This window comes from Thamnophis elegans, chromosome 1 (genome assembly GCF_009769535.1).
Source record: "Thamnophis elegans isolate rThaEle1 chromosome 1, rThaEle1.pri, whole genome shotgun sequence".
Taxonomy (NCBI): domain Eukaryota; kingdom Metazoa; phylum Chordata; class Lepidosauria; order Squamata; family Colubridae; genus Thamnophis; species Thamnophis elegans.
Genome location: NC_045541.1, coordinates 116496062 through 116510514, shown reverse-complemented (window position 1 = coordinate 116510514; position 14453 = coordinate 116496062). Strand labels below are relative to the sequence as shown.

The following is a 14453-nucleotide window of genomic DNA, read 5'->3' as shown; positions in this document are numbered from 1 at the left end:
TTCAATTGTTGTGGCCTGCCTGTGCCCAGCAGAGCAGGCAGGAGATTTGGAAAGTGAGGAGGTTGAGGAGGAACATGGGCCAGCCTGGAGTCTGGAGAAGGCTCGGATGAGGGCTCTGAATCAGAGGCAGAGAGAGGACCAAGGCCATCTGGTAGTTATTTGCGGCGTCCGGAGCTTCCAGAGTCTGACATCAGTGAGGCAGAAGAACAATGGGAGCCTGTTCCCAGTGCGTGCATGCACAGAGCAGCCAGAAGGCAAGAACAATTAAGAAAACAGGGTCAACTTGGGAGTAAGGCTTGGGGATGATTGGCCCCTCCCATAAGACATAAAAGTGGAGCAAACTGGATGTGAGCTTTTGCAGGAAACAATTAGTTCATCTGGTCAGTTCAAGCTTTGAAAAGTTCTGTTTGACTCTGTGCTAAGTTTGGCCTTGGTCTGCATTTAGCAATTAGGTCTCTGGCAGCATTCCCAGGCAGATAAGGTGGGTGTTTATCAACATTTCCCTGAAATACTGTGGCAACCCGAGCAGACATCTGTCAGAAACCTTCACAGAATGTTTGTGAAGCCTTGCGGATTATTAATGACCATAATTTGCAGCCGTAGAAATAAAAGAGGGGCTTTGGGACTAAGATTGTGATTTATGCTTTCTCTGGAAGCCTAGGTCAGAACACCAATGGGTATTGTTGCTTTTTGATGTGTTAAGGGTGTAAGCTGTTCCAAATAAAGCTTTTGCAATTGACTGATGGTGATTTTGTCAGTATCAGTGGTGTCCAACAGGTGCTTCAGTTGTTTTGGGATTACACCTAAAACACCTATTACTATTGTCACTATCTTCACTTTCTTTGTCCACGGTTGTTCTATTTTAATTTGTAGTTCTTTGTCCTTTGTGACTTTCTCCAGTTCTTTTTCTTCTACTTCACTGTATCAAAGTAATGCAATGTCCCACTATCCAGACTTTCTTTTGTTTTTCTTATCAACAATCGTTAAGTCTGCGGTGTTGCGTGACAAGCCCTTGTCTCTCTGAATACTAAAGTCCCAAAACATTTTAGCTTTATTTTATATTACTTTCTCTATTTTGAGATCCCACCAGTTCTTGCCTATAAGCAAATGATATTTCTTGCAGATATTCCAATGCACCATGGTTGCTACTTTGCCATGCCTTCCTTTGTAGTCAGTTTGTGCAATCTTCCTGCAGCAGCTAGCTAGGTGGTTCTTTCTTTGCCGAGGCAACATTTGCTTCTGTTATTGTCTTCTCAATTCTGGCTTTATATACATTTTTTCCTTAGGCTGGTCTTGTACATCCATAATTATCCATCTGTCTTCAACTTTACTGCTCTTAGCCATTGGCAAGTCTTGTTATCTAGCTCAATACTTCAAATTTATGTTGAAAATGTAGGCAACATGAAGAGTCATTTTAGAAGAACCAGAAATTTCTGTGTACATGTAATGATACAAAGAATTTTAAAGATCAACATCCAACTGAAACCAGAATTTCCTTGCTGGTGAGCAATCAATTAGAAAAGGTACATGGATTGCGCACACACAAAAGAAAGACTCTGATGTTTCCATAATGGAGGAATGGTTGTCAAAGATATAGAACCAATTCCTGACACTGTTGCACTTGAAAAGTACAGTAAGTGAACATAGAAGGAAGGAAAAAGTGTTGAATTACAATTCTTAACCATTACAGAACTGTTCAACTTTGGACAAAGGTTGTTGGTTGCAGTTAAGTAAAATATCCACCAATCATTTCAGACAAGTGGCTGTCCAGTCTCTTAAAAACCTCCAGTTATGAAGTGCTCACAACTTCTGAAAGCAAGTTGTTCCACTGATTAATTGTTCTCACGGTTGGGAAGTTCCTCCTTAGTTCCAGGTTGCTTCTTTCCTTGATTAGTTTCCATTCATTTTTTTCTTGTCTCGCCTTCTGGTGCTTTGGAAAATAAGTTGACGCCTCTTGTTTGTGGCAGCCCCTCAAATGTTGGAATATTGCTATCATGTCAGTATTCCAGTATTTGAGTGGTTGCCAAAAACAAGAGGGGGTCAACCTATAAAAACATATCTTCCTAAATAGACTATTAGAATTCTTCAATCTGACCAACTGATTTTTTATTGCATTCAGGAAATTTTAATATTTATGTATGCCAACGTCCATAGAAATGGCAATCTCTCACAACCTTAAGTCATATTGAAATTAATAAAAGTGGGAAATGCTTGGGGGGAAAGTTGTTTTATATGTTAGTTTAAATTTAAGTCAACTTCAACTTCTCCTTTGATGCCTAGAACAATCCAGTATTAGCATCCCAAGATCTAAGGAAAGAGAAGTGGGAAAAATCTCCCCCAGTCACTGATGTTGCAGCAGGAGTTGGTGCATGTAAAACATGGAGAGCACAAACCAGTGGTTCTTAGGCTAAAAAGGACTATTAAGTCAGCATAGTTCAAATGGCTTCCAATAGCATCAAGAGAATAGACAAGTAACTGTTGCTTTGGAAAGGCAAGAGGACAATGTCTAGAATTCAATCCTGAATCATTAATATTTCTATATATTTTGAATTTTGTCTCTTGCCATAGGCAGCTTGCTATATTTGTGGCTTCGTTCCTGTCTGCAGGAAAGAAAGTAATTGGAGTTGTGATTGAAAGTCTTCCATGGAACCATTTCCTGATTAAGAGGCTAAGTGCTTGGATAGCTGAAATTTACTGTCAAGAATTAAGTTTGGTATTAGTACATGAGGAAGAACTCAAAATTCATTTCCTAAAATACTCTAACTAGTCCTTATGCTAGAAGTGAGAAGCACAACTCACCTAATTTCATACTGTCAGCAACAAAATTATAATTTTTGCTGACATTGTCAATTGGCAATTTTCTACAATTTAGTGGGCATGATTTCCAAGTAAAACCGCAGCTAGCTGTGATGTGAGGCACGGAGAAACATGAATTCTAGCAGTAATACCCCCTCGCAAACGAATATTTAGTTGACTGGAAAGGTAGTAATAAAAAAAAAGCAAATACAGTGAATTCTTAGGCAATTTCTCTTAAAAATTGTTCTTGCTGCTCAAGAAGGACATTAACTCTTTTTTATTTAATAACTAAATGTTTATTTATCTTATCCTCACAATAAAAACTATTGCCCAGTTAAATCATTCATTTTTAATTTTCTGTCTTAGATTCATTACCTTACATCCTACATGTGCTTGAACAGCATGTTGTTGACTCTCTGGATTTCCCCAACATTTTGTTTTTCTGTTTGGAACCTGCCAAATAAAATAAGTTTATAAAATACAAGGTTGCCAGAGGGACAAGATATACTTTTGTTGTAGTACATTTTAATAGTTACAGGCATTTCTTCTAATTCACATTCTATATGCTTTTACAAATATTCCTTTAAACAGCACAAACAGCTAACCAACCAGCTTAACCAACACAAATATCATCAGCCTACACTATAGGTGGATTTTTCTTTCTAAAACAAAAAGCTCACTAGAAAACAAGAACATTCAGACATACTTTCTCATCAGCTTCTTCCATCTCCGACATATACATATTTCTCAGCAGAAATTTTCCTATCTGGATTCAAGCAAAAATTACTCTGTAGGATTATGAGATCAAAGCCATGCATGACAGCTTTTTACAAGTCTTGTTTTCAACTAACTGGTTTCTCTTTTTTTTCTAGATAAAAAGAAGTGCATGAACACCAATATGAACAACCTGTCCAGTGACTCTCTTTCCAGTTGTATATTTCTTACCTTCAGGAAAGTAGTAAGTGATTCCATTCTAGAAACCATTACATCCAAGCAATGCGCTATGAAGAACACTTCTAAAATTCTAATGGCTCTTAAAAGATATTTACAAGCTTTGAAATAGTAAAAGTAGGTGTTACAAACACTGAGTCAGAGCCCCACCTCTTGCCATTGCAGAAAGAATCTGTAGGCATGTAGCAAGAATGGAATTGCCTCTCTAAAAACTCCTTGCTAAAAACCCCCAATATCTAGCAACTATTTTTTTAAAATCAGCTTTGATCTAATTAAAATCAAATTAAAACTATTCAGGTGTTAAGAACCTGCCAAGCATCGTAAAAATCTCCAAAACAGAGTATTTCTTACTGAGTGGCATCTCTTTCCTTGATTACTATCCGCCCGAACGTTGGTAATGAAGCCACCAAGTCGGTATGGCTTCAGCATAGAAAGTGGTGCTGCCTCTCAGAGCAGTCATTCAAGGTACCTGCTGCTCTTCGATTATAATTCTTTCTGTAACACCCCCAGGTTGGTAATCCTACTATCAGTCCTACCAACAATCTCGTTTAGTCAGATTGACTCCTTCTGATTTCACTGAGAATTACATATTGGAATGCAGTCTTGGTCTCCCGAAGCAACCTGTGTGTATTCTGTGTACATTGCAATGGTGCTTCCACGTCTTAATATTTAATTCAATTAATTACTATAATGTAAATAATGTAACCTGAAATTTAAAAATGGTTAGCATAGCTCCACCCATCAACACTTAGATCTGAAAGAGAATAAATATTGAGTTCTATGTAACTCTTTTATTCTGTCATATTTTAAAAGCAACTGATTGCATGATAAAGAGCCGAAGAGAAAAAAGTTGATTTTCATAGGACTGAAACCATAGTAATGCATATTCTGCAGTAAAAGGTATGATTTCAGGGCCACATCACTTCAGAATTAGGATTAATAAAGCATTTCATTAGCTTCCCAATATCCTAAAGAGCTTAATGGAGCTTAACAACTAATGGTTACAATTTCAGCTTTCTCTGTTATATCAGGGCCATGATATGGTGATATTTGTATGTGGTGTATAGTTCTGAGTGGCTTGGCACAAGGCAGTCATTGGAATAAGGAAAGGGAGAAAAGAAGATCACTTCTGTCTTTGAACGGAGGCTGTCCTTTTGGGAGTCTGATAAGTTGAATTAGATACTGAGACAGCAGTCCCATTAGCCTGGCACACATGCCAGAGGTGGCACACAGTGCCCTCTCTGATGGCACACGAGCTGTCGCCCCAGTTCAGCTTCACCGTGCATGCACGTGCGCCTCCCACAGGCAAGCTGGTCTTCAGGTCCAGGGAGCGGGGGGAGGGAGTGTGTGCATGCACAGGCGTGTAGGAGGCTTGCGCATGCCCGGGATGCATGGGCAGGGGCATGCACGCATTGCATTTTGGGTGTTCAGGCGTGCCCGCACTCAATCCAAAAAAGGTTAGCCATCATTGATCTAGGTGTTGGAGCCCTGGATGGAGACCCACCTCCTCAATTGCTAAAGGACAAGCTGCCAATGTAACCTAAAAATTGGAGGGAGAGAGGGAAGGAGAGAGAGAGAGAGAGAGAGAGAGAGAGAGAGAGAGAGAGAGAGAGAGAGAGAGAGATTAAAAATGCAGGTCGTCCTCGATTTACAGCAGTTCATTTAGTGATTGTTCAAAGTTGCAGTGGCATTGAAAAATATGAGTTAGGACCATTTTTCACAGTTATGACCTTTGAAGCATCCCCATGATCATGTGATCAAAATTCAGAGGGCAACTGGTTCATATTTATGCCTGTTGTGGTGTCCCAGGGTCATGTGATAACCTTTTGTGACCTTCGGACATGCAAAGTCAATAGAGAAGCCAGATTCGCTTATCAACCATGTTACTAACTTAACAACTACAGTGTGTTACTTAACAACTGTGGCAGGAAAAGTCATAAAATTGGGGCAAAGCTCATTTAATAAATGTTTCACTTAACAATAGAAAGCTTGGGCTCAACTGTGGTAGTAAGATGGTGACTACTTGTATGAGTACAGAGTGAAGAGATTGAGTGGAGAGAAAGGGTGGAGAGAAAAGTTAAGTGTGTGGAACATCTGTCAGTTCCTGGTTGGGAAGGGAGAAGAAAGGTCCAGAAGTGAAGATCCAGAAGGGCAGGAGCTCCACCCAAGACTCAAGAATGTGAAGGAGGGACCTGACTGGCTGCATGAGGTAAGCAGGTGGTATTCAGCAGGTTCTGACCAGTTCTGGAGAATCAGTAGCGGAAATTTTGAGTAGTGGTAAATACCACCTCTGACTGGCGCCTCCTCCATCTATTCTCTGCGTCCCGAGTCCCACCTGATCAGGAGGAAATGGGGATTTTGCAGTAACCTTCCCCTGGAGTGGGGTGGGAATGGAGATTTTAAAGAATTCTTCCCCTGCCATGCCCACCAAGCCACGGCATGCCCACCAAGCCATGCTCACAGAACTGGTAGTAAAATTTTTTGAATCCCATCACTGATGTGGTGGCTTCATCCAAGATCCCAGAGGAGAAGTAGGGATATACATTGCTGGTGGAGAAGATCTGGTCTTGGAGGAAGGATTGGGCAGAAGACATAAAACATAAAATGTCTTCTCTGCCTTGTTTTCTGTGTTAATTGCCATCACTGCAAAAGCAATGTACCTCTAGTTCAAAAAAAATAACTCTGTACCAGAGTAACATCAATTTTCCCATCCCCCAAATTTTGATGAGGAATACTTTAATCTAAGATTGTTTGTCATCTTATTAATGGCATCATAGATTACATATGTTTACATGTTGAACTACATTTCTCTGGATAATAGTACTCTATAAACAATGACTTATAAACCACAATAGCTAAGTCCATACCATCTGGTGAGTCAAAATGTTACGGCTTCGCTTCATTTGTAAATCTCCTAATTCATTCTAGATAAACTGGAATGATAGGAGTGCAGGTTGGATTTAAACCAGAGAGAATTGAATTATCTGTAGAATCACCTCTATGTATCCATATCTAAATATAGTATTATAGGTATTTCTACTTATAATATGCACACTCACATTTTCGGTGCTATTATTATTAGGTGATATTTTGATATTATTATTATCGTTATTATTATACAATTGTATCACAGCGGCCAGTTGTTTCGCTGGATTTGGCATTGGTTACTAGTCAGGCCCCAGCCAGGGGCTTAGGACGTCATAACGTATTTTCGTAATATGTATGCAGATCCAAGCAGTGTGGCTTTTTGCATTTGACTGATGGTGATTTTGTCAATTTTTAACTGTTTTAAATGTAATTCCAGTGCTTTGGGAATAGCACCCAGTGTGCCAATTACCACTGGAATTACCACTGCTGGTTTGTGCCATAGTCGTTGAATTTCAATTTTTAAGTCCTGGTATTTTGCGATTTTTTCATGTTCCTTCTCGGTGACCCTACTATCACCTGGTATTGCGATGTCTATGATTGTGACCTTATTTTTCTCAACCAGTGTGATGTCTGGTGTATTATGCGCCAGTATTTTGTCGGTTTGTATATAGAAATCCCACAAGATCTTGACCATCTGATTTTCGGTGGCTTTTTCAGGCTGATGTTCCCACCTGTTTGTTGCTGTTTTAATATTATAATTTTTGCACAACTTCCAATGGATCATTTGTGCTACTGAATTGTGCCACAATTTATAATCAGTCTGGGCGATTTTTTTACAGCAGCTGAGTATGTGAGCAACAGTTTCATCAGCTTCTTTGCAAAGTCTGCATTTGGCATCATCAGAGGATTTTTCGATTTTGGCCTTAATGGCATTTGACTGTCAAATGCAAAAAGCTGCACTGCTTGGATTTGCATGCATATTACAAAAATACGTTACGACGTCCTAGGCCCCTGGGTGGGGCCCAACTAGTAACCAATGCCAAATCCGGCGAAACAACTGGCTGCTGTGATACAATTGTATAATAGTAATAATAATGTCTTAGCTGTTTTGGATACAATGAAGCATATTATTTAAAATAATTTGAACTATGAAAGTATGGGTCACACTTTGGGGGGAAAAAGCAGTTCCCAATATATTTATTTGATTTTGTTATTTAAAACCAGCTATCATTCCATGATCAATTCATTGAAATTTAATAAAGGCCCTGTTAATTTGTAGGAAATCCAGCGGATGCAACTTTTCTTGAATGCATTATTAATTAGGATTGTTTTCATCCTGCAATTTACTTTTAACCACCATGAGTTCTGGAAAAATATTCTATCGAGGAAGTTTTTTTAGGAAACTAAGTGCTTTAATTACCCAGTTTCTTTTATTTTTTTTCTCTTTGCTTGCAGTAAAGAGAAAGAAGGCAATTCTGAATATTAATGTTTATTTTGACATCATAATTATGATTGTTAAAGGAGAGGCTTCAGTTACAGAGATTATCCAATTATTCTTTTATTTCTAAGCTTGTACACCTGGAGATTCCTTTTTAAAATCTTATTTCAAACCTATCTGACCCTTAGTCTCTTTGAATTTCCCAAAACCAGCATTTTAATCACACCTTTTCCATTAACAAAAACTAACAATATAAACAATACAAACATTAAAAACTATTAAAAACACACAATAGAATCACCAGTGACCACAGTCATTCAAGAACAGTGCAGCTCCATACCAATCTCTGATCTCCAAACCAGATGGGGAATGAGGTCTTCATGCCATTCCAGAAGACCAGAAAAATCAGGGCCAGCCTGATCTCTGGGAGGGGGAGCAGAATGATGTTCCATAGTAGATGAAAAGTCCTCCTCTTGGGTCCATCAGATGATATTCTCTACTGGATGAAACAAGTTTCTTCTGCTGGATCTGATGGGATAGGATGAGTCACTGGGTGAGGTGGTCGCTCAAATAACTTGGCTCCATGCCATACAGGTTTTTCTAAGTCCTCACCAGCATCTTGAATTCAACCTGGAAGCAAACTGATAATTAATGCAGCTTGTGGAGCATAACCATAACTGCTCACATTGCTGCATTTTGCAGCCCAGATATGATTACCTGAGTTATTATAAGATAAACCATGATGACTCTTCCTTTGTACTTACTAGTTATGTCTTTAGAATAGAACAGAACAGAATAGAATAGAATAGAATTTTTACTGGCCAAGTGTGATTGGACACACAAGGAATTTGTCTTTGGTGCATATGCTCTCAGTGTACACAAAAAGACAAGATATATTCATCAAATATCAAAGGTACACTTAATGATACACTTAATTGTAGTCATAGGGTACAAATAAGCAATCAGGAAACAATCAATATCAATAATAATCATAATCGTAAGGATACAAGCAACAAGTTACAGTCATAATTTATTGCACTCTAGTGAGTGTCCAAATATTGGCAGCTAGATTTACAGCTTTGGATCACCGTTTTGTGGTCGATCCCACATGTTCTAAATCTTAAATCTACTGTGTTATTGTTTGAGACACCGTCCGAATGACTTTGGTTTATTTAGGTTGATCGCTTTCCCAGAACTACAAAATGTCATATTTAATCTCTCACACACATCATACTCACCTATATTGTTATGTTTAATTATTTTAACAGCCTGTGGTATTGTGAAATATGTAATTATAAGCATAATGAAAGAGCAGTAGCGTGCATGGTTGGCATGCAAAATATTTCCTGATAGCTTTCCACAGGGATGAAATAGAAGTTTGTGTAAGGCTGGAAAATTGCTTTCAATTCATGTAGTTCAGTCTTTCTTAACTCAGTCCACTGCAGTTGCATAACTTTCATCAGCCTTTGTGAAGATTCTGCAGCATTGGGTAATATGTTAAATAGACAGAAGCTGTGATGTACCAAAAGGTGCTTTTTAAGACATATATGCTATATTTAACATATTTAAATATAGCAATATCATTCCTACCTTTTATACTGAGATTTAGCATTCACGAAGACATCTTACATCCTTATGCAACAGAAAGGTAGGGTATTCATTTAAGAATACATAAACAAATAAACAGAAGGACCCAGAGTTCTCATTCTCTCCCTCCATCCTCCCTCCCTTCCACTTATCCCCCTCTCTCTGTACCCCTGTTGGATTTTTTATTATGATGATGGTTGTCTTAGTCTGATCTGTCCATGTAGTTGTATATTTTATAACTTTTTGTAGGCAATACTGGTTTTTACCAGAGCAGATGGATGATAAATTTAAATAAATTATTAGCATAGCATAGCATAGCATAGCATGGCATGGCATGGCATGGCATGGCATGGCATGGCATGGCATGGCATGGCATAGCATAGCATAGCATGGCATAGCATAGCATTTACATAGCTCAGGGAATCTCCTGTCCCTGGATAATATACTCTGCAGCTACTTCGCAGATCAAGGACTCCCATTTCCCAAAGCTGTCCTGAAGGATGATGACAAACATCTGAAGGTTTAAGGTTAAGGTTTAAGGTTTATTCAGTTTGTATGCCGCCCTATTCCCGAAAGACTCAGGGCGGCTAACAATCTGAAGGGGAAGGGGGGTACAAAATAAAAATAAAAAGACAAACAATTTAAAAATACAGCAACAGTTGTAACCTTGGATGGGGCTGGAAAATTCAACAACCCCAGGCCTGCCGGAACAGCCAGGTCTTAATTGCTTTGTGGAAAGCTGGAAGGGTGGTAAGGGTCCGGATCTCGACGGGGAGATCATTCCAGAAGGAATGCTATTTATTTGAAGATGCTGAGAATGCAGAAGCACCAATATTATTGTTCTTCCTGAAAGTGAATGATACTTTTTGCTACTATAAAGCCCCAGGTATTTCAATGTTATAATTATTTTGTATTATTAATGTAGCCAGCAAGGTTATTAATGTACACACTACATTGTTAATATAGCAGAGTCTTATTTTCTTTTGACCCCCGAAATAAGCACTTGGCCTTATTTTCGGGGAGGTCTTATTATTTTTGAGGTGCAGGAGGCAGCGAGCGTGGTCATCTCATGGATGCTGCTGTGTTGCAATATTTTCGGGGAGGGCTTATTTTCAGGGGAGGGCTTATTTTAGCACATGCACTCAAAAGTCTGATTGGACTTATTATCTGGGCAGGTCTAATTTTCATGGAAACAGGATAGGTACCACTTTGGTGGGAAGGTAACAGCATTCTGTGCCCCTTTGGCATATAGCAATGCTGGCCACATGACCACGGAAATTGTTTTTGGACAAAGCTAGCTCCCTTAGCCAAGAAATGGATATGAGCACCGTGCCCTAGAGTTGGACATGACTGATAGGGAAACCTTTATCTTTACCTTTTTACAATTAGATATAGCTTTCATATTATAATTCATGACAGAAATGAGTCACTTCAGATTTGGTCAACATGCGTATTAGCTTTGGTTAAGCCACAACATTTTTACTACAGTGCCGTACAAGTTGGAGGAGGAAGTAAGATAAAAGTACATGTGCATTTGTATTAAAGCACCAGAGAGGTGTATGTAGTTTATGATTGGTGTGTTGTGTTGTTTTCTCAGCTCTGCCAATGTTTCATACCATATTAGTGTTTGTATTACCCAAACACTATGGTTTAACATTTTCTATGATCACGACCTAAACATGGGACATTATATTATCTTAGTGATACTGCATACTGATTGTGTGATTTGTAGAACTCAGAAAATAATTTCTAAAAGGCTATGTCTTGAGTAACTGAAAAATCCCCCCTTTATGACTTCTCCAAAAGGAGAGCTTCAGCTTCCATCTATATTTTTCCAACTTTAATAGTTGCTTAAATATACATATTTTGACATCTAGAGTTGCTACAGAGCAACAGGGAAATCTTTTCATCATTTTGGCAGTGGTTTGAAAAACTGTCTTCATTTGCATTTATGTTACGCTAATCATTTCATGTTCACTTTTGTCATAGGGAGCATATTGCCAAACAGAAATGTAGAAGACTCAATTATCAATTTCCTGTCTAACACTATTTCAACTTTCCCTCCTCCCAGCCATAAAGGAAGTTTAAATGCTCCACAATAGAGTCAGTGCAAATGGAAGAACCTGTTCTTCTTTCTTGAGGCCAAGTATTGCTTCTACTCAGATAAATAAGTCATCAAGTGGTTTGTTGCTTTCCTCAAGAAGTGAGTGTCAGATTTCCGAAAGATGCCCTAATTAATTCATGAACCTCGAGCCAAGTTTCAAAAGAAATCCAGTCATTTATTAGGAATGCCATTTCAGCAATACCCCATTGCAGTCAGATCTGACCTCATTTAAATTATGGCTGAACTTTGCCCCTGTTTCTTCCCTCTCCTCAGTCTGTGTCATAAATCACATTTTCATATGAGGTGCTTGACTCCCAAGCCTGCTGTAGTAATCTGAGATCCAATCCTAGCCAAAGGTATGTGTGGAATGCGCTCCCCCCTTTCTTCACCATGGCAACTTGATAACAGACATGCAAATGCTTTATGAGTTGACAGTGAGACACATTGTGTGGTACCATATTTTTCGGAGTAAAAGGCACACCTTTCTCCCTCAAAAAAGAGGCTGAAAATCTGGATGATCTTATACAATAAATACAGCATTTTTTGCCTCCTGAAACCCCACAACCTTCACCAAAAAGGCCATACAGAGCATGTAGGAGCCTTTCAGAGAACTCCTGGGGGCTGGGGAGGGCAGAAATGAGGAATAAAAGGGGTGATATTTGCTCAATTTCCCCCCCCCCCAGCCCCCAAGAACACACTATAAGTCTTCTACAGGCTCTGCATGCATTTTTTTGACAAAAAATGGAGCCACTTTTGCAAAACAATAGGCCATTTTTTGCTCATTTGGGGGGGCCCTACCCCCCAGGAGCATTCTACAAGCCTCCTAAAGGCTATTCATGCCTTTTTTTAAAAAAAATAAAATGGGCCTGTTTTTGTGAAAAAAAACACAATTTTTAAGGAGGTCTGCAGAGTGCAAAAACTTTTTTAAAAAATTTGCCTCTTCAAAACCTTGGTGCGTCTTATACTCCAAAAAATACAATATATGAAAGGCTCCAGTTATTTTAACCTGTCTTCCCTATTAAATAGCTCAAACAAGCTACACAGCAGTGGGATTCACTTCACCCGACTCCCCCGTTGATGCCACCACCGCTGTGCCACCTCAGCAGCACCTCTCGCCTGCAGAACTGAGGCGGAGAAGAAGATTGAGAGATGTGGAGCCACTGACTCCCCCATTTCCCCCACCCCACAGCTCACCTCCTTGGGTGGGACCAGGGCACGTGCAGGGTAACTGCAACCAACTTTAAAGTGAATGGGGCTGTTTATGACAAAATGGGACAGAGATCATAGCGGAATGCAAGGGAAGATGGAGGTAATCTAGTCCAACCCCTTCCGAAGGCAGGAGTCCTTCTTTCTCTTTGAGAGCTGTCAGTGGCAGACATGAGGGAAATGATGTGTGTGTGTGAATGAGAGAGAGAGAGAAAGAAAGAATGAGAAAGAGAAAGAAAGAAAGTTAGAGAGAGAGAGACAAGAAAGAAGAAAGGAAGGAAGGGAAAGAAAGAAAGAAAATAAGTGGGGGAGAGAGACAAAAGAAAGAGGAAGGAAGGGAGAGAGGGAGAGATGGAGGGAGAGAGAGGGGAGGAGAGTGGGAGAGAACTTATAATCACAATTGAGCCCAAAATTTTGGTTGCTAAGCAAGAGCGTTGTTAAGTGAGTTTCACCACATTTTCCAACTTGACCACACCTACCTGGTCACATGACTGGCAAGCCACTCCCACCCAGTTACATGACTGGCAAGCCACTCCCACCCAGCCACATGACCATCAAGCCACTCCCACAAAACAGGCCACACCTACAGAATAGGATCTAAAAAATTTTTGAAACCCACCACTGGTGCATGTGCACTGCCTTCTGCAGAGCCTCCCGCAGCTGCCGCTACCAGTTGGCTTGAACAGGAGAGAACCAACTGAATACCACCTCTGAAACTATAGGAGCTCCTTTGCTTCTGAAGTAATCATGGGGAAATATCTTTGTTACATGTTCATGTATCCTCAGGTAATGGAACTGAGCCTTAAACATAAATAGCAGCTCAGGTTTTTTTTAAGAACTCAGCACTTCAAGAGAGGTGTAGGGTCCTTACTGCTCTCTGAAATTGGCTGTTTTCTTGCAAATGTTTCATCACCTAACTAGGTAACATCATCATCAGTTCTGGAAATGAGTCAATATGTTGCTTTTCTATAAACAGAAAACTAACCCAACAACAAGAAGCTGACTTCTTTCTTTAGTTCTATGTGAATTCCTCCCACCTGCCTATCTTTCTCCTCCCCCACACCCCATCTCTGCCTTTGGCTGCCCTGCACAACATGGCCAAGATAAATCTGCTGCTATATTCTGCCATTACTGCCTATGAAGGTCATTGGTGCTCTCTGAGCTTGGTTGTTTTCTTGCATATGTTTCATTACCCAAAGTAAGTAATATCATCAGTTCTGTTGCGTAATAAAATGAATGCAAGAAAAGATCCAAGCTCAGAGAGCACCAAGGACCCCTCCCTTCAACTTTGAACTGCAAATATTCTCCTTTATTGGTATTACTGCTTATCCACTGCCTCAAAACAACTTACACCTTGTGGAAGTTTTGTAAACTCCAGCATTTAAAGAGAAAATAAATTGATTTCAGCCAAGGAAATATCCATTTCTCTCTCCCCCTTTTGTGAATGACAGCATCTTTAAAATGAAATTCAGATTTCAGGGATGATGCAAAAGTATGCAAGTT

At 39.6% G+C, this 14453-nt stretch overlaps 1 protein-coding gene across 1 annotated transcript in view; it reads right to left on the bottom strand.

Moving 5' to 3' along the window:
- LOC116505955 (cytosolic phospholipase A2 epsilon-like) overlaps positions 1-3523 on the bottom strand; it is a 58518-nt gene extending 54995 nt beyond the window's left edge. Inside the window, exons 1-2 of the mRNA XM_032213468.1 lie at positions 3503-3523; positions 3172-3249 (exon numbers count right to left, since the gene is read on the bottom strand). Of these exons, the coding sequence (XP_032069359.1) occupies positions 3172-3249; positions 3503-3523 (99 nt within the window). The remainder of the gene's footprint in view (positions 1-3171; positions 3250-3502) is intronic.
- Between the last annotated feature and the right edge of the window lie 10930 nt (positions 3524-14453).